The 23,516-nt window shown below is 44.0% G+C and overlaps 1 protein-coding gene across 4 annotated transcripts in view; it reads right to left on the bottom strand.

Annotated features, from left to right (window-relative positions):
- Positions 1 to 23,516, bottom strand: part of LOC141166133 (uncharacterized) — a 111,662-nt gene that overhangs the window by 39,895 nt on the left and 48,251 nt on the right. For all 4 annotated transcript variants that reach the window (XM_073652502.1, XM_073652501.1, XM_073652500.1 and 1 more), the window contains exons 4-10: positions 20,502 to 20,610; positions 14,961 to 15,077; positions 14,357 to 14,418; positions 12,694 to 12,840; positions 12,406 to 12,591; positions 5,643 to 5,742; positions 3,560 to 3,701 (exon numbers count right to left, since the gene is read on the bottom strand). In XM_073652502.1, the coding sequence (XP_073508603.1) occupies positions 3,560 to 3,701; positions 5,643 to 5,742; positions 12,406 to 12,591; positions 12,694 to 12,840; positions 14,357 to 14,418; positions 14,961 to 15,077; positions 20,502 to 20,610 (863 nt within the window). The remainder of the gene's footprint in view (positions 1 to 3,559; positions 3,702 to 5,642; positions 5,743 to 12,405; positions 12,592 to 12,693; positions 12,841 to 14,356; positions 14,419 to 14,960; positions 15,078 to 20,501; positions 20,611 to 23,516) is intronic.

The following is a 23,516-nucleotide window of genomic DNA, read 5'->3' as shown; positions in this document are numbered from 1 at the left end:
AAGACAAAAAATCTACAACATGATCAAACCCTTACTCAGGTGAAGAGTGTTGTAGACCTTCAAGCCCTTAAAAGGGAAGGGGTCAGCAGGTTTTTGCTACCTCACAGGAGAGCATTAGAACAAAAAAAAAATTCAGCACATTAGTAACAAAATATCATGGCCGAGATGCACCCAAATACAATTTATACCGACAAAAAGCAAGGCATGTCAGACTACCAGGTAGAATGCTGATGTGTGCAAGGAAGCAATAGAGCTCGATAAGAGACATTGCTGAAATCTGTGTTTTATCCCCTTCCGCATGCGATCTCAAATTACATAGCAAAAACCTGCTGACAGATTCCCTTTAAAGTAAACATATGAGATAATGACCTATTGAATATGAGACTAGAATAGCCCCAAAGGGGAGTGTAAAAATTGCACTTTTTTATACAAATTGTGAAATTAAATAAATTAAAATACATATATAAAATGGCATGCAAAAGTTTGGGTCCTCAGAGTCAAAATTACTGTCATTGTGAACAGTTAAGAAAGTTGAAGATGAAATTATCTCTAAAGAGTAGAGAGTATAGAGGCATATTGAACCCACTGGAGTGCATTGCAGTCACAGGCACAGCTGTGGTTGCAGTGCAAAATAAAAGTAAAGTTTGGACTTGGTCAAACTATTTGGCTAAGTCAGATTTAAGAAACCCCGTCATGGGCTTTTAATTTTGGAGTGATCTAGAGGATGGCAGTGGGGCGGTTCACTCCTTCCAGCCCAGGTCTTGCATGGGGCTCATGTCCACAGTTTTCAATTAAAACCTGCAGCAAAGGTTTGGGTTTCTCAGTGTTGTGTTTGTAAGCAGCAGAGCAGGAGTGTGCACTGTGTGAACACCGACGCACTACAATATAACCATATATAGTGACAGGCACTGGTATGATACACTCCTGTGTGAACAAAAGCCTAATAAATTTCTGCCAGTATATTATATGCTGTGGGGTTAACTCTTAAAGGGTGTGGTTTTATGGGAATGGCAAAGAGGGTGGGAGACCATTCCCCTACCTCCCCTCAGGGTGTGGCTAAGCAAGGTTTAAATGTTCAGTCAGTTTTTTACCTCTGAGCAGTGTGTGGTCTGGAGAGTGAAGTCTCCAGGCTATGTTTGGGTGAAGCCAGAGAGCAACACCGGAGGACTGGCATTTGCTGCGACTTTATTGTGCTACCAGGAGCTTGATATCACTGCTGGAGTTTATGCTACAGAGTAAAACCAGCAGGAAGTTTAATCTGAACCGTATGTCCTGTGTCTGCCTCTGGAGAGCCGTGCAAGTCGCTTTACCACAACATACACATACACTTTTACATTTCAAAAATTACAAAAGGGAAAACGGGCAGATACAAAAGTTTGGGCATCCTAGGAGATCTGTGTGCTCAGATAACTTTGACCAATTTTTCACACTTCAATTAGCCTGTTAGGGTTATTGCTTGTTCACCATCATAGTCAATAAAAAGGTCAGGTGATGCAAATTTCCCAGCATTCTAAAAACTCAGCCTCCTCCAATCTTGTGCCAAAAACACAGCAGCCATCGGTTCTTCTAAGCAGCTGCCTAGCACTCTGAAAATGAAAATGGTGGAGGCCCACAAAGCATGAGAAGCCTAGCCTATAAGAAGATAGCAAAGAGTTTTCAAGTTGCCCTTTCCTGGCAGTTAATGAACAATGGGAGGACTAAATAAGGTCTGGAAGACCAAGCAAAATTTCAGTGAGGGTTGCTTGTAGGATTGCTAGAGGCGCAAATCAGAACCCCTGCTTGACTGCAAAAGACGTTCAGAAAGATTTAGCAGACTCTGGAGTTGTGGTACAATGTTCTACTGTTCAGAAACATTTGCACAAATATGGCCTTCTGGAAGAGTCATCAGAAGAAAACTTCTCCTGTGTCCTCACCATAAAAGTCAGCGTCAGAAGTATGCAAAAGAACATCTAAACAAGCCTGATGCGTTTTGGAAACAGGTCCTGTGGACCGATGAGGTTAACATAAAACTCTTTGGCCATAATGATCAAAGTTATGTGTGGAGAAAAAAGGGCATATAATTTCAGGAAAAGAACATCTCGCCAACCATTAAGCATGGAGGTGGATCAATCATGATTTGTGGTTATGTTGCAGCCAATAGCACGGGGAATATTTCACAGGTAGAGGGAAGAATGGATTCAATGAAAATTCAACAAATTCTTGATGCAGACATAACACCATGTGTAAAAAAAAAAACACAAAAAATCAGAAGTTGCAAAAAGGATGGCTTCTACAAGATCTTTAACACACATCAAAATACACTACCTCAAATGGCGCAAGCTGAAGTTTTTACAATGGCCATCACAGTCCCCTGACCTGAACGTCATTGAAAACCTGTGGCTAGACCACAAAATAGTGGTGAATGCAAGACGACCCAGGAATCTCACAGAACTGGAAGAATTTTCCAAAGGAAGAATGGATGAAAATCCCTCAAACAAGAATTGAAAGACTCTGCCTACAAAAAGCATTTACAAGCTGTGATACTTTCAAAACGGGGTGCCACTAGGTACTAACCATGCATGGTGCCTAAACGCTTGCGTCGGCCCATTTTCATTTTTGTAATTTTTAAAATGTAAAAAGATGAAAATATGGCGCCCACGGTGATAGAATTTATAAATAAGATTAATTGGTTATTAAATCTGGAAAAAAGTATGTATCTGAAAAGGAAGGCCATCTCCAAATGTGAAAAAATATGGGCTCCATGGATTGACGGCTCCAGCCTAGCATCCAGAGAACTGCATAGATTTCGACTTGGTCTGCTATGATTGGTGTATAGATTACTTGACAGGTGCAAAATTCTACATAGGACTGCTTTAGGCACGTATACAACCGCTCCAAAGCAAGAGTTAGATACCCCTTAATACAATTGTGACTATTCATACTGTAAGATTGTTAATTTTCTGTGGACAGAACTGTGGAACATTTAACTCAAAAGGTTTTGTTTGAAAGGGCAATGTGTTGTGGGGAGAGGGACAGAATAGGGACTGGGTCCCTTCTTTGGTTGGGTTGTTTTATTTGTTTCGCTGTTGTGTTACAATAAGTTTCAACAATAAAAAATATTTAAAAAAAAAAAAAAAAAAAAAAAAAAAAAAAAAGATGAAAATATATTTTTTTCTGCCTAAAATACAAAGGAAAGGTGTCATCTTTAACTTTAGGCCTTTTAAAGATCTTTTCATCTTCACCTTGCTTAACGGTTCACAATAACAGTAATTTTGACAAGTGGTGTCCAACCTTTTACATGCCACTGTATATTTTAAAAACACACAACACAAACTAAAGAGGCCATTTCTGATCATTTCCTTTTAATAAGGTTTACTTTTTTTAAATTTTTTTATTTGTTAAATTGGTGCTGTCGATTTGTGATACAAAAGGTGCACACAAGCTAAAGAAGTTTACTATGCAACACTAGGATGCTATTTACATCAATAAATGGTGATGAAGCTCACTCACCACTGTTCCTCAGTAAGGGAAAAAAAAAACTTGCTATTCCTATGCATTTCTTTACAAAAGATGCACTTACCTAGCTATAGCCATTCCAATATAGTAGGACAGCGGCATGATGGACAGCAAAGAAAGGGTAAATTTTACAGGAGAGCTTGTATAATAATTGTGACTGTCCACATATCCAAGAACCAGTGACACAATCACCAATACTATGAGATCTGCAAGCGATAGTTAAGGGTCTTTGTCTTCAGACTGCTGAAACTACAATGTGATAAATGAAATCTGACCTATTTTCAGTTTCACAAGAACAGTAAAAATAGGATTTACAAAACTGTTGTACATGGATAAAAATCATCCAACATATACCAGTGACAACTGTATAATTGAGGCAGGAATTTTTTTTTTCCCCTTTTGGTTTGAGACTTTAAAACCAATTACCATATTTTTCGGACTATAAGACGCACTTTTTTCCTCAAAAATTTTGGAGGAAAATGGGGGGTGCGTCTTATAGTCCAAATGTTGGGGAGGGGGGGGGGATTATTTATATAAATATATATACACACACACACACTGTGTGGGGGGAGCGGTTGAGGAGGAGGAGAGGACACAGGAGGCAGCAGCCGCCTGTTGCAGCCTACACTGTCCCTGCTGCTAAAGAAAATGAATATTCACTGCTCCCCACACCCCCCCATGGGGCGCTGAGTATTCATGCGCCTTAATAGCAGCACACAGTGTATCAGCAGCGCAGCTCCTGCTGCTGCCGGGCGATCGCGTGTGCCCGCTGTTAAAGGGCATGAATATTCAACCTCTCTCCACGTCCATGGGCGTGGGAGAGAGGTTGAATATATATATCTCCAATATTCATAAATCACTGGAATCCAGGACAAACCAGCTATAAGGGAGCAGTATGTTCTCCAGCTCTAAACAATGTGGGTTATTGTCGGAAAGGTGGGTTCTAGTGTCAGGGCCATGGACTAAAACCAATAAATGCTATAACCCATAAACAGTCAGTCAGTAATGTGCAACCGGTCAATAAGACAAGTAATAGAAGAATAAGGATCCTCCAGCAGAGCAGCACGTAATGGCAGATATGACACAATAAAAGTGAAGCTTCTGCCATTACATGCTGCTCTGCTGGAGGATCCTTTTTCTTTTATCACGCCTGGACCCGGGCAGCTACATGCGAGAGCTTCAACCGTGATTACTCTGCTCTGTGACCGGTGAGCTGACTACCTCACCTTCTGGTCTATAAGACAGGTGCAAAAAGTAAGTACAGTGGGGTGGTTTTAATATAAAAAACTTACTGCTGTCGAGGACCAAGTGTCGCAAAATACTCATTATCAGCATGTACCATCACTTTTCATGAGGAAAAATGAGAGCTTAAAAATTCAGTGAAGTTACTCAGTGTACAACCAAGGGGAACAAGCTCCCTCACTGAAAGGGAATGGGTCAACAGGGTTTTAATGCTTTTGCTATGTAATCTGAGAGCAGCATGATGTAGGGACAGAGAACCAGATTCCAGTGATGTCCATCATACGGGGCTGCGTACTGTTTTGATAAAAATCACTTTTTTCTGCCACAAATCTAGCAGTTCTCTGAATGCAGCGTTCGGTATAGTCCCACCTACAAACCTGATTGACAGGTTTCTGTGTACACTATACAGTATAGTGTCAGAAAGCTGGTAAACAGTGGTGGGGTGGGGTTACAGAGCAGGAGGACTACATGGCTTGAGACAACTAGCCCTCTAGTGATAATCTGATGCGGATACAACACTTATTCAAACTACAACAAGCAGCCCAATAAGTGACACATTGCTGAAATCGGGGTCTCAGCCCCTACATCATGCTGCTATAAGATTAAATAGAAAAACCTGCTGACAGATTCCCTTTAAGACACCCAAATGTCACTCAAACTTTTTTTTTCTAAACTATCAGTTTAGCAATTCACCTTTCTGTATATTTTAGCTACACTCGTTTAATAATCTGATGGGATAGGGGGTGGGCTAAACCTACAAAATCATAGTAACTGATATATCAGGAGTAACTAGCACTCACCTGTGATAGACATAACGTTTTTACATGTAATAGCAGATAAGAATAGCATGTAAAACAAAAAAAAAAAATAGAAGTGAACATGTTCATACACAGCAGAAAAGATACTAACAGCAAACACGTTGAGTCCATCCACAGAGTACTTGTAGTAATAAACATTAATCGCATAATAGCAGCACAGAACAACCTCTGCATTATAATCGTCCACCTAGGAAGAATTAAAAGCGTTACATAAGAGCCATATTGTATGATCACTATATCAGAATTACACATTGCAAAATTGTGCACATCGTAAACTATACAAGGAAACCTCGGTCACATAATGGTTTTATGATCTAGTACCATAGGATCTTAAAAAGGGAACCTGAGATCTTGAGAAATGCCATTTCCTGCAGATGTAGGGGTAATCTGCAAGTAAATTTAAACCCTGAGTAGCTGGTTTAATGAAGCACAGGCTACAGGGAGAAAATTAAGTTTTATGCTCCCATTAGCTGCTAGCTTCCATTTCAGGTGGTTTAGTGAGCGGTTACAGTCACAACTTACTACAGTGAGCACTTCTCTGCACTGACAGCCCTCTCCGCTCTTGTCATGGGTGTGTCAGAGGTGACAGACAATCGCCCTGCAGTGGTTTGCAGGAGATCTCCACGTTTGGCAATGCAGACAGCTGCCTAGATAGGAGGCTGTGTTTAGGACCCAGCGACTACTTCCCTTTAGTCTGGGTGTATATATACCTGGTGTGTCTAGGTGGGCATCACCGGTTATACTCATTTCTACTTGGAACTTGGCTGAAGCAGCATCACATCCTCTCTGGAGTCTTGAGGCAGTGTGCCCTGTTGGAGTTCCTCTAAAAGCTAAGTTGTTATTCCCCTGTGTGGTCTTCCCCTTTGGTCTTTAGAGTGCTAGTGGAGGTTGACTAGTGCTTATCTCCTTCCACCCCCCCAGCTATAGCCTTATGCTAGGGATAGTAGGGCGAGGCACGTGATCGGCAACTCCACTTCTTTCCTTTGCTTTTCTTCCCTACTTTACTCCTTTTCTCTCCTTCCCTACTCCCTTTCCTTACCTTCCCCCCTCTCCACTCCACCATACAGTTTACCAAGAGTTTTACTCTACAGTAGTATATATAGGTGTACTCTAATTAATCCTATCCAACCATGGCTGCCATAATTTATGCAAGTATTCCTCCTTATTCCTCTTGGTGTAAATACTTTTTTCAAGTTGAATTATATAGTTCGTTTGGGCAATGAATTCGCGTCTGGACGGGGGCTCCTCACTAATCCAATATTTTGCAATCAATTTTCTGGAAATAAACAAACAATCTCGCAATTGCCATTTTGGTCAAGTTGTCCGTTTTTGTTTCCTCAATGTACCTTAATATACATGTTAGTGGGTCCCTAGGGACAATACATCTATACACCATTCCAATACGGTTCAACACTACGATCCAAAAGGAGGACAATCTAGGACAATGCCAAAGCATATGCAGTATGTCTGCGTGCGATTGCGAGCACCTTGGGCAGTCGGAGTTAGACTTCAACCCTGCTTTAAATAACATATCAAGGGTTCTATACGCCCTGTGGATCACATACAGCTGTGACATTCTACCAGGCTCACTCATGGATAACTTGGGAGAGATAAACGACAATAAGTGGGAGTCTATTCTAGAATATATACCCAAGTCTTTCTCCCACTTCCTTCTAGCTTTGATAGGGTGTCCTCCAAGAAAGGCGTGCAGCAGGTCTCTATACACTTCAGATATTGCCCCTTTCGTTCCTGTTTTTAAGTATAAAATCTAACATCAGAACTATTTGTATTCCAATAGGCCCTCTTCGGCTTTGGGTCTGAAATGCGTGCTGAACCTGTCTATATTGCAAGAGGTTTAGTTTTGGGAATTGAAATTCTTCCTGCAACATTTCATATGATTTAAGCTTCCCTCTGTAAATCAACTGATAGATCAGGCCAATACCCATTTCTTTCCACTCACCAAACCCCTTCATATTACTGAACTCCTGAAAATAGATGTTATCCCAAATAGGTGAAAACTTAGTGAAGTGAGTAACCCCCCCCCCCTAATCTGCTTGATTTTCTGCCACATCTTATGTATTAGATTTATGGTATGGTAATGCGATCCATTTCTTGAAGATTCCCGCCTCCAGTCCCATAATTAATTAAGATTTCGCCATTAAGTAAGTGCTCCAAACTGACAGGTACCTGTCCCTTTCCCATAGTCTCCCCCCAGCCCTTGAGGTGTTGGCTTTGTGCAGAAAGAAAGTATAACCAGGGATTCGGGAGCACTAGGCCTCCCTGCTCTTTTGGTCTCCGCAGTGTTTCCTGTTTAAGTCTGGGACTCTTCTTACCCCACACTAATTCTCCAAATAGTGATTTTATCCTACGGAACCAGCTCATTGGGATCCAGATGGGGGAATTATGCAGCACATATGATAGTTGCGGCATCACAATCATTTTGAGGAGGTTCACTCTGCCCACCACCGATAAATGTAACTTATTCCACGCTGTGATTTTAGTGCGCAGTCTTTGTAATAAAGGGCATATATTAAGCTCCTCAAATGTCGTCAATGGAAAAGCTATATGAATTCCTAAGTACTTAAATTGTTGGACCACCATTAATTGGGTGAATAGTTCCATCTCCCCGATGAAGTCACCCTTTCCATCTATCGGCAGAACACACAACTTATCCCAGTTAATGAGTAGTCCTGATATCTGTCCAAATCCCTCAATTAGTGTCACTACATTTCTCAAGGCTTCCCCAGGATTTTCCAAAAATAGTAGAAAATAGTCAGCATATCAAGCCATCTTCTCCTCTGTTTTCCCATATACAAACCCCTTCACCTCCTGCGATCTTATTTTGGCAGCTAATGGCTCCACAGCTAGGGCAAATAGCAGCGGGTGACAACGGACACCCCTGTCTTGTACCTCTAAACAGAGGGAAGCTTTCCGACAGCTTGTTATTCACTTTAATTCTGGCTGTTGGAGAGGAGTACAGCAATTTTACCCATGAGGTAAACACTGGCCCAAACCCAAAGCTACTCAGCACCGACCACAGGTAGTTCCATTCCACACTGTCAAAGGCTTTATGTGCATCTTGAGATACCACCACTCTTAACCGCATTTTCAGCTGGAATTTGCATGTTTAAGTACAGCTTCCTTAAACTGACAGGTGGATTTATTTGGCATGAAGCCAGATTGGTCCGAGTGGACTACCTAGTCTATTCCCGGATTAGTCTGTTCGCCAGAGCCTAGGCCAATATTTTGATATCTGCAGTCAAAAGTGATATTGGTCTATATGACTGGCAGCTGTGGATCTTTATCAGCTTTGGGAATGACCACAACAGTGGCCTTCCTCAGATGCGGGTAACACTCCTCTCTCCAATGCTTCATCAAATACCCCTAACAATTTAGTTATTTCCTCATTGAGGTTTTTGTATACTTCAGCTGGGATGCCGTCTGCCCCCGGTGCCCTGTCCCCCGCCATTAATGCCAAAGCCTCTCCCAATTCCTCTGCTGAAAGCGGTTAGTCTAGCTGTTCTCTGTCTTTGTTGCTTAACTTAGGTAGGTGAGCCTCCCCTAGGAAAGCATCAATCTCCCCTTCCACCTGCTGCGACTGAGAGGAGTATAACTTCCTGTAAAATCCCCTAAAGACTTCCAAAATTTGCTCCCCCTGAGTAACTACACTGCCATTCTCTTGTTTTAATGCATATACAGGTGCCGAGTCCTGCTGCGCAGAAGCCACAGATGTCCTACTTTTTCACCCTCTGCATAGAAAGCTTCTTTTTGAAATGCCCACAACCTTTCTGCCTTTTGCAAATGTAGTTTATTTACCTCTACCTGAGCAGCCTTCATGCGGTTTTGCATGTCCTGTGAATTCTGGTTACTCAGCGCTCCCTCCGCTGCCCTCAATTCCTCCATTACCGCTATATCCTTGTTTCTGGGTGTAGTCTTATGCCTTGATAGGTCTCTGAACAAAATCCCCCTTAAATATGCCTTCATAGTGTCCCAAACAATGTGTTGCTCTGCACTACCCTCGTTAAGCCTAAAAAATTCAGTGACCTCATCACCAATCTTCCCCATGTCTAGGAGTTGCAGCCAAAAAGGATGAATCTTCCAACAACCCCCCCCCCCCCCCCCACCACCGAGTATGGCGGAGGGATATATACAGACACAATGCATAATAGTCTATTGAAAAGTTTACACACTACAAATACATATTGACCATCTTTGTCTATCGACACCTCTACAAACGGCACAATTGAGTGTACCAGTATTGACACCCCTCTAGCGTAAGGCGAGAATGTCGAGCGATACGCCTTCCTCACCCATTTCTTCTGTAGCACAGCTATTTTTTCACTAACCAGGTGTGTTTCCTGAAGGCATATCACCAAGGGCCTCTGTTGCATAATATATTGCAGTATTGCTGTTCGTCTCGTGTTGTTAGATAGGCCTCTAACATTCCAGCTCAAAATGTTAACTCTTCCTCCCATCACAGTCAGTGATATCAGTATTTCTCCCCCCCATTACCTTCCCTTCTCTAACACCTACCGCCCCCCCGATTCCCCATTTTAAAACTCAACTTAAACTATCCCTCAAACTTCCCCAACCCTTTCCCCACAGGAACTTTATCAACCTTTTGTTTTAATACCTATACCGCACTCTATATGAGAAAGGAGAACGCCTTTCCACAACCTAGCAATTATTAGGGTCTGATATTTCGGACACTTTACTACTCTTCTAGTTAAGTCTCCACCTCTTCGTCTCTCCCGCCCACCGATGACCGAATAAAATGCCTGTTGCGCCGAACACAACCATTATAAACATTTTCGTCCCGCAGTACCAAAGGACAATTATCCTATAACCATTCAAATTTTACAATCTCAATTAACCCTCGAACAACCAGAGCCTTCAACGGGCCCCATCTGCACTGATACGTTTGCCATTCTGATCCAGCCAAATTGCCGCCTCCTCAGGGGTCTTAAAAAAAAAAAAAAAGTGTACCCCTCCCAAAGCCACCACCCTTAATTTGGCCGGATATAGCATTGAGTAAGCCAAACCCAGTCCCCGTAGTCTCCTCTTGACGTCTCCGAATTTCATTCTGAGCTTTTGAACTGCCGCGGAATAGTTCAGGTATATAGATATCCGGTTGCTATCAATAGTTAAGTCTACCATGTCTCTGGCCCTTCTAAGTAGGAGATCGCAGTCCCGGTAGTTTAGGATTTTTGCCAGGATAGATCTCGGGGCCGACCCTGGGGGTAAGGGTCTTTATGGTACTCTATGAGCCCTCTCCACTGCAAACAATTTTGTAGGGCTGTCTCTTCCCACTTTGGTTTTCAGCCATGATTCGATATAATCTGCTGGGTTGTTCCCTTCTACCTTTTCAGGCACTCCAATTCTTCTTAGATCGTTCCTACGGGAACGGTTTTCAAGATAGTCTGTTTTAAATTCCAGCTCCGAAATGCGCTGGACATTTTTTCTCCCTTTTTAACAGTTCAGCAATCTGATCTTCAGCACTGCCTACACGCTCCTCCACAGCCTCCGTCCTCTCCTCAGCTTTCTGCATGGCAGTACGGAAATTAGCCATTTCACCCTTTAAGCCATCAACCTGCAGGGTCACGGCTGTGAGTGCAGATTTGCAAAATGTCACTACTGAGAATACATCCTTCAGTGTTGGTTCATTCACAGCTGCTTCACATGAGTCTATGGGCTGTTCACTGTGTGCAGGGGCTTGTGAGGTTGCTGCAGTGGGGGATGTGTCACACTTATCCTGTGAATTATCAGCATGCATGGGGATCTGCTGAGTAATGGGGCTGTACTGTGCTTGGGACTGCTCTCTGTTCAACTCCCCTGTGTCCTCTACACCTCCAGCCTCCTCACCTCCCTGCTGCGGCCTCTCTGCTCCCTCCACTCTGGCAAACTTCTCCAGGCTTGAGATCACCTCAATTTTCCTCCTGTATGCAGCACTTGCCTTGGCCACCGCCTCCTCTGCTGATCCAGCTCCAGGTCCGGGTACTCCCCTCTGTCCTCAGCTCTTTCTGCCTCCTGCGAGTCATCTGGATCTCAGATGTAGCCTCCGGCGGGTTCCTCAAGCTCACCGCAATCTCGGGAACCAGAGCAGCTATCTCTGGCGTTCGGCGGCGTCTCCGTTCAGCCCTGTATTCGGTATGTGCAGCGGGAGAGCTCCAACACATGTCCTCTCACATGCCCTGCTAGGCCATGCCCCCCCACAACACCACTCTTAATGAATTTGGCCCAATGTTTTCTCTGAAACGCTTCGGCTGTAATCAGGCAGTCAGGCTCTGATTCATTCTGCCCGTGGTTTGGGTGGCATGAATTAACTGACAGATTCTCTTTAAAAACAACATTTACCCCTATACCTGCAGATAAACAGCGTTTCTCGAGTGACAAATTCCCTTTAAAAAAGAAGTGAGAAAAAAAAGGAGGGTATTATACACAAAACACCAGTCTTATAACAAACAATGTATATGTCAGTAGATGGATGGTCAAACTATCAAATTAGGTCTCAAGCTCTGAGATCAGGGAACTGGATGGTCGGTCTCTGCTCCATTTCATTGTGTATCTTGCGATCTAGGGCCCTGTTTTTGGGACTTCTGAAAGCTCAAGAAGCCAGATCCACAGCATTCAAAAATTGGATATCCCCTAGAATAGGAGATGACTTCATTCTGAGATTGAAGGTCAAAAACAGTAGATGTACTGCTGAAGACCTCGGCATAAGAAAAAATTAATAGTAACACTTAAAACACTGTTGAAGAGGTAAAAAAATAAATAAATGCAATCCAAAACAACAAAATATAATTCTAGTTTTTATGACCTGATTTACAAGGGTGTACCTCGCTCATCGCACCTGGTTTTCTCGGCGTATGTGCACATGCTCCGGAGGCATTAAAAGCACAGTGGATAAAACCCTGCCATTCATCTTAGACACAGGGATGAAAAATATTGAGAGCCAGGAAATTAAACAGGCAAGCCCATGGACTACTGCAAGCACAGGATATCCCGCAAATAACCAAATGTAAGTGCTGAGACGCATCTGGAGAAAAGAAAAACAAAAAAAAACCATGCACACAAGGTAAAGAGTCTTCAACATACCAAGAGCTGTAAATACAATTCCAATTGACATCGATAGATTTACCCAGTAGTTGACTTCGCAGCTGTGGGAATTTGCATGTAGTCTCTCCCTTTTTTCTATAAGGAGAGTCTTCTCCAACTCATCAACCTCTGGTATAGCCTCACACTTTGAGAACCTCACAAGGCATTTTCTATGGTGCAGTCTACCACTCTAGATAGAACAGACACCAATTGCATTACAAAAATGTCCCAGCATTTAAAAGGGTTATTCACAACTGGATAATCCCTGCTTAATCACTTTAGTTGCCCATGTAAAATAAAAATGAATACTTCCACCCCACAATGGCACTGTTGTTCCCAGCAGTTAATATGGCATTGCTGTGTCACTTGACCACTGCAGTCAATCAGTTGCCACAGCCTTTACTAATACGTCAGAGCGGACGTCCACTATGACGCAATATCGATGAGCAGCGGATACAATCTTTTAATGGACACGGAAAGTTTTTCCACCATGGTGATAGAATAAGTCATGATGCGTTTATTGTGGGGTCAGAACTCAACACAAAACACTAAATACAGTTTACAGACTTCACACTGTACTTATCCCATTAGAGCTGTATTTTTCAATACAAATGTCATCACAGAGTTATATGTACCCCAAAATACCAATTTAAATTAGATATAGACAAGCATCCTAGGTGCAACATAATAGGACCTGGATGTGATTGCTGGGAATATAGATTGAGGACAGATGATATGTTGCCTAGACCAATTGGTCTTAAACAAAAAAACAAAATAAACCACACCCCCACCTATTGCATCAATGCATTTCGATCACCATTTATGGTCTGCAATACACTTATTAAAAGTGATTATTCTGGACTTTTTTTGTGCAATCTGTTTAAGAACTAACAGGCAGGTAGTTACCAACTACCTGCCTGTTGTGCCAGCACCGATCGCTGCCGACACTGGCGATTTAGTGGCCTCCACGGTCATCATGTTAATGGAGCAGCCGCTTCTTTTCTACTGTGACAAGGCTTGAATGCCAAAGTCCTGGTGATTGACATCCGGCTCCCTGCCAACAGCTTCCCGCAGTAAATCAGCATGACGCCAGCAGTCACACTCCAAAAGAGCAGGCCGGAAGAAGAGCTGCCCTGCATACATGGAGCAGCTGTATCTCCGGCAGGAGTGGTCGGTGATCCGCTGACGCTGGGTACAAAAGACAGGTCGTTAGCTACCTTCCTGTTTTTGTTTTTTTTTTTTTTTTTCCTTTCTTATGTACTTAAAAACTAAGCATGTACCAAACACTGGCTGTATTAACTCAGCCAAATATGTTTGACTCTGAAACACACTTTAAAAGCAGGCGGGTCCAGGGTGGCTTAATTCAGGGCAGTGGGTGGGGAGAAGCCACCGGTGACCCGCCTGTCCGACTAGTCTACAGCACGGTCTCGGTCCCTGGACGGCTTTTAAAGTGTAATTTTCTCTAAAACACCACAGTGTTTCAGGGTCAATAACATACCTAGCTGAACTAATTGAGCCAGTGTCTAATACATGCATGCAGTATGCCCAGGGATCGGGCAGCATGTATCAGTTGTCAGGTTCACTTTAAGGGGTTAAAAAAAACAGTCGTCATACAAAAAACCATGTAGTTGTCTGAAAAGCTACAGTATTCCAAAATATACAATTCAGGTGCAAATACACACACCACATATTATAGCTGCTCTTACCTGCAAAATAATTTTTCCAAATGGCCAAATAAAGAACTTTCCAAGCCTCCAACATAGCACACCTAAATTAAGAGTAACACTTAAAGTCACATTTCTGAAATGCCATCAATATTATTATTACCTAGTGGTAATTTTTTTTTCTGATTGCATGGTTAACATGGGTGAAAGTTTCAAAGTAACTTAAAATAAATGTTATTTAAAATAGCATTTGTGCTTCATTTCTTTTACATTTTAAACATTGTACTTTTTTAGGCAAATCCAATACATTTTTAAGCAACCTGTGCCAACCCAATACAGGTGACCAAGCTGGATTGAGTTGCCATCTTAAATTTAATTTGAGTTACAGCAGATTTGCTATACAGTATTGTGCTGTGAGGCTTGTTAAGATGAGAATCCTTTTATTTTAAGAGTTTTATATACTGCACAGCCAATTACCCTACTACAAAAAAAAAAGAAAAAAAAAAAAAAAGCAACAACTGCATTTTAACCACAATGTGTGAATAAACCCAAAAGTATTACATACCCAACAATTGTGAGCATTTTTTTTTCTGATGTTCTATATTCACAAGCACAGAAAATTAATAAATTCTGCTGTTTAACATACCATATGGGTATCCTATAATGGAGATAAACATCACAACTGAAATGATTAGATAAAACAGGCTGATCCACCATCCAAACAGGAGCAGATACAGAATATTCCCAAATGTTACAGTGGAGTCTGTAAGGAGGGAAGAAAAAAAATAAATAAATGAATAAAATTTCACGATAATAGACCATACATTTGATTCCAATTTCCATGCACATCTTATGTACAAAACAGGACCTATATACTCTGTATAGAAAAGAGATGTGTGTCAATGATTTTGAGAGCGCGCAACAATTACATGGCTAAGGGGACAAACTAAGGCTTAATTCAGATGTCATTACTTTTTACGTGTCAGTGTTTTTCACATATGGATAAAATAAAATTACAAAACACAGACAGAACAGGGATGCCATTCATGAGCAGTCCGTATTTTCCAGACCCATAGACTTATATTTGCACTTTTCATCCGTGCTGCATTTTACACTTAAAGATTATCGTGAAACAAACATTCCTTGGAATGCTTGCTTCACGATCATGCAGCATAAACAGGCTGCTGATTACCCTATGAAAGAGCAAAATGATTTTTCAGCAGATATAAACAATAAATCCCTCAGTAGCGCATTGTACGGCGTAAACAGGACGTGCACTGCATAGAACAATGGCAGCTAATGCCATTACAGATAAAGGCTGGCTCACTGGCCTAAGGCAGTGGAGCGGAAGCCAGCATGACGGGGGTGCGGCATAGGTGGGGGTCACTTATAAGGCCACCGAGGGAGTGGTCTGGTCTCTTTTCCCACTTTCAGGGCACAACACAAGTTGGCCTTGCCGGGATCATGTCGGGGAGCAGCTGCTGGAGGCCCTAAGGATGGCGGCCATGGAGCACCCATCTGGCTGGCTGGAGGATCAAGTGGCCCGGATCGCCGGCTGCAGATCAGGATCACCGTCCCCTCCGTCGCACGAGGCCGCCGGTAAAACAGTCCCCCGACTGGGCTCCAAAACCCAGGCACCGGTGGGGGAGCCCCTCCAGTATCCCCTGCCAGCCCCGTGCCCGCAGAGACCCTCTGCCATCACCCCCTCCCGCCAGACCTTGCGCCCGCAGAGACCCTCTGGCACCCCCTCCTGGACCCCATGCCCGAGGCCACACTGGGAGGAAATCAGCCGGCGTGGCCTGTATCTACAGCATAGAGCAGGCCTTTATCGGCGGGGTGGGCGGGGCCTGCGCCCGCCGATGCAGACGCGGCAGAGAGCAGTCCAGCGGCGGGCCGTGGCAGTGAGGGGCTGGCCGGCCCGGCCAAGATGGGAGATGTCCCCCCTGGCAGCACAGCAGTGGCGGGGTTTGGGGAAGGGACGTCTCATCTTGGCCGGGCCGCCTGGCCAGCCCTTCGCCGCAGGAATGCACACAATATGCTGCAGCCTGGTCCGGCAACCGAGGCCTGGAGGGGCCAGCTTTGGACAAGGTTAAGGTTGCACAGCCCCCTCTAGCCCCCCACAGGTTTTTGTAGCCCCCCTCCCGCACCCCTTTACCCTTGGATGTCACGCACGGTCATGTAGCTTCCTCTATCCCCCCTGCCTACCAGTTACACGGAGGCTTTCATAGCCCCCTCTCAGTCCCTCGTGCCTGCCAGTCACACGCAGGCTTTCATAGCCCCATCTCTGCCCCCCCTGCCTGCCAGTCTCATGCAGGCTGGCTTTGGTAGCCCCCTCCTCGTCCCCGGTGCCTGCAAACCCCACACAGCCCCCTGGCCATCCCAGCACCTTGCCCCCTGGGGAGTTTCCCCGTGTCCACCCTGCGGACATGGCGGGAGATGCCTTCTTCATATCAGGAGCACCAGGACGGCCAACAGCAGGCGAACGTGACGGACGGCTGGATGCTGGATTTCCGGCCGGTGTGGCGGCACCGCCCACGCAGCCTGGTGAGTATTACACGATGTCTTGTCCGTTTCCCCCCATATTAATGTCAGAGTGTAGTGCACAGTCAGAGGGCGGGTGAGTTACAGCGAGTGGCAGGGGGAGGGAATCCAGCAGGGTACTCCTCCGAAATAGTATCACCACAAGAAAAGGGCGGGTATCCAGAACAACCAGCTCCAGTGTCAGCCTGGGTCCCACTGGGAGGTGGAGTCGGGAGGAGCGAGGGGGTAAGACAGGGGGAAGGGGATTCGCAGGCACCAGCAACAGACCCTGCTCCCATGTTGGATCAGACCACGAAAGAGAAAGGGGATAAGGTTCATCAGGATGATAGGGGGCCCTCGTAGCAGACTTATACTGCGCCCTAAGTGCCCATTTAAAGAAAGAGGTAAAAGAGCAGATCTGGAACAATGAGTATGTGGAAATATTTTCCCTTCTGCCGTTAGAGAAGTTTTATCCAGACAAGAAAAAAAAAAAAAAAAAAAAAAAAAAAAAAAAAAAAAAAAAAAAAAAAAAAAAAAAATGGAGGTGGAGGTTAATCCCACAAGCCTTCACCAATTGGTTGCAGGCTTTCACTATCCTAGCAAGTTTTATAGGGAAGAAGTCAACGGAAAACTGTTCGGCCCCGTTTTGCTACCTAGACGCTATAGGGGAGAAGCATAGAGTTTACAGGTGGCAAACCTGGCTTAGATATGACGAACAATTTCAACAAAGAAAGGCAGTTAGACCATCAATCAGATGGGACCAGAAAGATATAGGGCTGTGGTTGAGGGTATTGGACCAGGCGAGGTTCGGGCAGTCCTTTTTAGGGGAAGAGATCATGGACAGGCGGGACAAGTGAGCGGGCAGAGGTCAGGATTATGCAGGCAGTTCAATGAGAGCCAGTGCAAATTCAGTGCCGGCGGTAAATACAAGCACGCCTGCTCATGTAGTAATGGGTCCTCACACGGGGCAGATAGAGGTTTCAAGAAAGGAAAAGGGGGGGCCACTTCCAGCAATTCCTAAAGGAGCGACACTGTTGAAACTAGCAAAAATACTTCCTTTTCTCAATAGATTCCCAGATAGGGAAATAGAGCTGCTGGCGGTAGGCTTTGAGGTGAGTTTTAAGATCCCTTCAGTCTCAGTCCGTGAAAAGGTACGCTGCTGGCCGAGACGGACATTGAAGGGGCATTCAGGTTACTGCCGGTACACCCTGATCATGTTGGACTGCTGGGTTGCTTCTGGGAAGGAGCATACTTCCTAGATCGCTGCCTACCCATGGGCTGTTCCATTTCTTGCTAGTTGTTCGAGGCATTCAGTGGGCTCCTTGAATGGGTCATCCAGGACGTGTCTGGGGGTTGGGGGGGGCACCAATCATTCATTACCTGGATGATTTTTTGTGCTTCGGCCCAAAAGACTCAACACGATGCGAGTCCACATTGCACACCATAGAATGGGTGGTAGGGTTATTTGGAGTCCCCTTGGCACCCGGGAAAACTGAGGGCCCGGCCTTGCAAATTTGGGAATAGTTATCGACTAAGTGGGAACTCCAGTTACCGGATGAGAAGGTGGTGGCATTAAGGGCAGAAGTGGCAAGGGCTAAGCGGCTTAAAAAGATGACGCTGAGGGAGACAATCGCTCCTAGGCAAGCAGAATTTTTCATGTAGGGTGATTCCCATAGGGCGCATCTTCTCCAGTAGGTTGGCAGGAGCGACGGCAGGCGTAAAGGCACCTCACCCCTACATCAGATTGTCAAAAGAGCATAAAGAGGACTTGTTGGTTTGGACCACCTTCCTCAAAGGGTATAACGGGCGTTCATTGATAATGGAAGAGGTGACGGACAATGTTGACTTAGAGCTGTTCACGGACGCGGCAGATAGGACAGGGTTCGGCGTTTACTTCATGGGCCAATTGTGCGCAGCCCAAGGTTTGGAAGGAGGCAAGGCTGGTAAAAGTCATAGCATTGCTTGAAATTTTCCCGATACTGGTAGCAGTTACACTGTGGGGTCAGCAATTTCGCAAAAAAAAAAAAAAAAAAAATTATTAATTTCCGCTGCGACAACATGGGGGTACTCCTGGCTGTTAACAATATGTCGGCATCGTCCCCACCAGTAAATCAGGGTATTAAGGCAAGTGGTATTGGAGTGTTTATTGATAAACATCTGCATAACAGCGTCGCAGAATTCGATTGCTGACGCACTCTCATTTTCAGTGGGATCGCTTTCGGTCACTGGCTCCAGAGGTGGAGGAGAGGGGGCTCGAGTGCCCGCAACACTTAGGGAACTTGGCATTTGGGCAGCCCAACCATTAATTAAATCATCCCTATCCCTTAGCACATGGAAGGCCTATCAAACAGCTTGGGGGCTGTGGGAGGGTCGGCCGACGGGTATAGGTAATACTTTGTCCGAAGAGGATCAGGTAGGCTTGCTACTCCTATGGTTAAGCGAAGGGGCTCTGGAGAATTGGTCAGTATCCAAGGTAAATCGGTTAATCACGGGCATGGGATTCGGCTTTAGGATTAAGGGGGGGTTAGAGATCTGACAAGAACCCCTTAGTAAAGCAGGCAGTTAAAGGGTTTCGTCAGGGACAGGCACAGAGGGATGGTCGGCGCCTGGTGTCGTTTAAGCTTCTGGAACGGTTGGGGAAGGAACTCGTAGGAATCTGCAGCTCTGAGTATGAGCCAATGCTCCTCCGGCTAGCTTTTTCCTGGGCACTAAGGGTTAGTGAGCCGTCTTGACGTATGGTTAGCCTTGTGGAGGAGCATCGAGCAGGCGATTTTTATGAGAGGAAGGGGGGGGGGGGGGTCTCGAGTACTTAAGGTATCAAGTACTCTCGTGGTGGCATGCTTAATGTCCTTGAAGTTGGTTATAAATTGGTATGGGAGTGTCCACAGGATATGGATCCCTCGGTTATGTGTGGTATTGGGGTCTGGTGATTTGTGGACTCACGGCAAAGGAATGTCGAGTCTCGGGTGTGGCGGTTATCAAACAGTTTTTTGAACCCCTTGTTTCTAGGGGTTCTTGGTACTCCCAAGCTTGAAGAAGTGCGCGGCTGGGAGTAAGTAGACTTGTGTCATTGGGATCACAAGACCCTTCTTAGCTTCAAGGACCTCAATGCAGATATAGATAGATATAACACGTTTTTTATTACTGCGATAATAAAAGGCCACTATGGCCAATTACATCCAAGCCATGGTGTGTCGTTTTTCGGGGGGATAGAGTTAAGATGGGGGCAGGGGCCATCTCACCTTGAATTGACGATACCAATGTCATGTTCAGAACATTGTTTAGTGCAATCTTCCTGTGTAAACAGAGCACCGATCAGCAAATATTTCTGGCCAGTGTAAAACAGACCCATAGATAAGCCTGATGACTACTTATCTTACTCCTTGGTCAAGTATTGTAGGAGTATTATTGAAGTGAGTTTTGAAAGAAATTGTCATCTGATAAACATATCAAAGACTGTCAAAGAATCAGCTGCGATCCCATGCTATCCTGTCTCTACAGAATATTTATAAAATTGTGCAACTTATTATTCCAAGATCCATTGATTAAAGTGCACTGTATTCATGGGACAATTCTTTTAAAGTGTCTGCTTCTGCTAAGTCACATCGGACATCTCAGGGAACAAATTTATCCACACTTAGTCAAGTTAGTGTTAAGGTTCTCATACCAACTGATGTTTTCACTACATTGAGTTCAGAGTACAGTTCTCTAACAATATCAGAGCGATCCTCCCATCGTCTCTCAGTTACATGACTTTTCCATTTCTTGAAACCAAACTGTGAAATAGAAAAGAGGAATTGAATTAGTCAAGTAAGGACTGAGAGCACTACTTAGGTGAAATGTAAAAAGTGGTTAAAACATCGCTTATGTAGATGGTCATACACTAGTTGCAGGACAAAGGAGAGAAATGGATATATAATCTGCTCAGTGCCACATTAGCGAATGTACATGCTGTGAAAATTCCTGGGCTGTGTGCACTGAACTCTATCCAACCCCAAGTGACAACTGCAGGATATCGCTACTATTGCCAGCACTCAAAAGCAGAGTAAAGGGGTCAGGACGCATTCAGTGGAGCAAGCCACAAAATTAAAAGCACCACTCCAGCGTTTTTTTTTTTTTTTTTTTTATGGTACCGCTGGTGCTTTAAATGTTAGTCCCCTGCCATAGCCATCAGCGTTTTCTAGTGTCGCTCCCGGTGGTCTCTGGCGAAAAGGAACTTGCCAGCAGCTCCTATATTTCATAGGTCACTTTTCACTACAAGCCTATGAGAGCTTTGTTCTGGCTCTCACAGACTTGCATTGAGGGCTTGTGACGTAGCTTCTGACTTTCGGCCAGTCAGAAGCTGTGGTCACAAGATGGCAGGTGGCTTATATTTAAAGTGCCACTTCAGCGCAAAAAAAAAAAAACAACACACCTCTACAATCAGGTCCATCCATTAAGGATTAAGGCATGTATTAAAGGCTATAAGCCCCACCCATCTAACACTGGCAGCAGTTTTGAAGGGTTAAAACAACTTTCAGATTACCTTTAAAACAGAAGTGATAATGATTACACTACTCACAAAAAGTGTTTTTGGCTTTCGTTAGAAATTTCAGGATGAACCTAAAATGCAATCTAACCTTTTCAGGTGAACTTAATGTGACCTTCTCTAAACTTTTGAATACACATGTCCAACTGTTCAATGTTTCAGTACTTTTTGCATAACTTGATGTTCTCTAACTAGGAGCTCAATGGCAAAATTCACAACAGGTGTTTGATTCATGAATCACCCAATAAATTTCGAAGTTCAATTAGAATTAGTATTTAAACAGTCCTACTCATCAAGCTGTTCACATTTTGACATCATGAGACCAAGAGGACACCTGACAATCGATCAACAGTACCTCACCATTATGAAGCTTCAAGCAGGATGTTTTCAGGCGGAAGTGGCCACTCAGCTTAGAGAGTCTCATCAGTAGTTGGAGCAGAGATGCAGACAGTCTGGAAAAGTTACAGAAAAGTATAGAAGTGGACGTCCTTTGGCCACATTCCACACTGATGACCGCTTCATTGTGAACAATGCCACACAAGTCTAGTCAAATTTAACGGAGGTGAGCGGCACCCAAGTGTCACGTCAGACCATTCAAAACCATTTACACCAGCATGGTCTGCATACTAGACGACCTGGAAGGGTACCAGACCATCTTTAAAGAGCCAGGGAGCATCTATGCTGGACGAGGGACCAGTGGGCCGCAATGCGGTTCACGGGTGAAAGTTGATTCACGCTGAGCAGAAATGATGGCTGCCAACAATTTTGTTGGAGATGTCAAGGAGAGCACTATGCATCAGCCACTGTTGTAACCAGCTGAGCCTTTGGTGGTGGTGGGGTTACAGTTTAGGCAGGTGTGTCTAGTCAATACAGAACTGCCCTACACTTCACACATCATTAATCCAGTCAGTGTGTCTCTGCACAAACAGGCCTAATTTCATCTTCATGGGCGACAATGCTCTTGCTCATCGAGGTCGCATCATTAGGGGACGGCTGCTGGAAAATGGGGTACCTCAAATGGAGTGGCCTGCACTTTTTCCACACCTGAATCCCATAGAAAACCTATGGAATCAGCTGAGTCGCCATGTAGAGACTCTCAGCTCTACCCCAGAACCTCAATGACCTGAGGGCCGGCCTTCAAGAAGAGTGGGATGCCATGCCTCAGCAGAAAATAACTCGACTTGTGTACAGCATGAGACTTCGCTGTCAAGCTGTAATTAATGCTATAGGCCACATGACAAGTTAGAGGCATTGACTTTTTTTTTTGGGGGGGGGGGGATATACCCAACCCGTATTTACTTTTGTTTCAATAAATTGTTTGAGATGAGTAAATTCAAATCACCATTGCATGCTTCTACTTAAATGCCCCATTATCATGATAAAATATCACTGCAGCATGAACTTAAGTTTTCCATGAATTTCGCTCGAAAGCCAAATATCCCTACCTTTTTGGGAGTAGTGTATGTGGGCATCTAGAGATTTCGAAAACCATTCTTTGTCTAAATAACAAAGTATAATGAAACAGTACACGATGTACAAAAAGCAAAAACACACACGCACATGCATAATAAGGGGTACGTAAAAAGAAATCCAGGCCCTTTATTATCAAGGATTGCTTGTCTCAATATACTTAGTAGATTACTAGGCAACTATAACAAGTATAGTGAATAACCTTCACAAGCTAGAGGCAACTAAACCACCATATCATTATTCTATCAATAATTTATATTCACAGTTCTGGTCAACAGTATCTGTACCATGGACTGTTTAATACTCAAAATAAATATCTATCTATACACACACACACACACACACACACACCAGGTGAAATAAGTACTGAACACGTCACCAATTTTCTAAGTAAATATATTTCTAAAAAGGTACTATTGACATGAAATTCTCACCAGATGCCAGTAACAACCCATCCAATCCACACAGACAAAGAAATTAAACCATCAAAGTCCATAAATTAACTTATATATGTGTAATAACGAGAAATGACACAGGGAACATGTATTAAACACGCTTACTGAAATTTAATACTTTGCACAAAAGCCTTTGTTAGGACAAAATAACTGAAAATTTCAGTGTGCATAACTATTCACCCCACTAAAGTCAGTACTTTGAAGAGCCTCCTTTTGCAGCAATTACAGC

The sequence above is a fragment of the Phyllobates terribilis genome, unplaced genomic scaffold, assembly GCF_046119375.1.
Source record: "Phyllobates terribilis strain yellow unplaced genomic scaffold, ASM4611937v1 Scaffold_11__3_contigs__length_659146591, whole genome shotgun sequence".
NCBI lineage: Eukaryota > Metazoa > Chordata > Amphibia > Anura > Dendrobatidae > Phyllobates > Phyllobates terribilis.
This window is presented reverse-complemented; position numbering and strand designations above follow the sequence as displayed.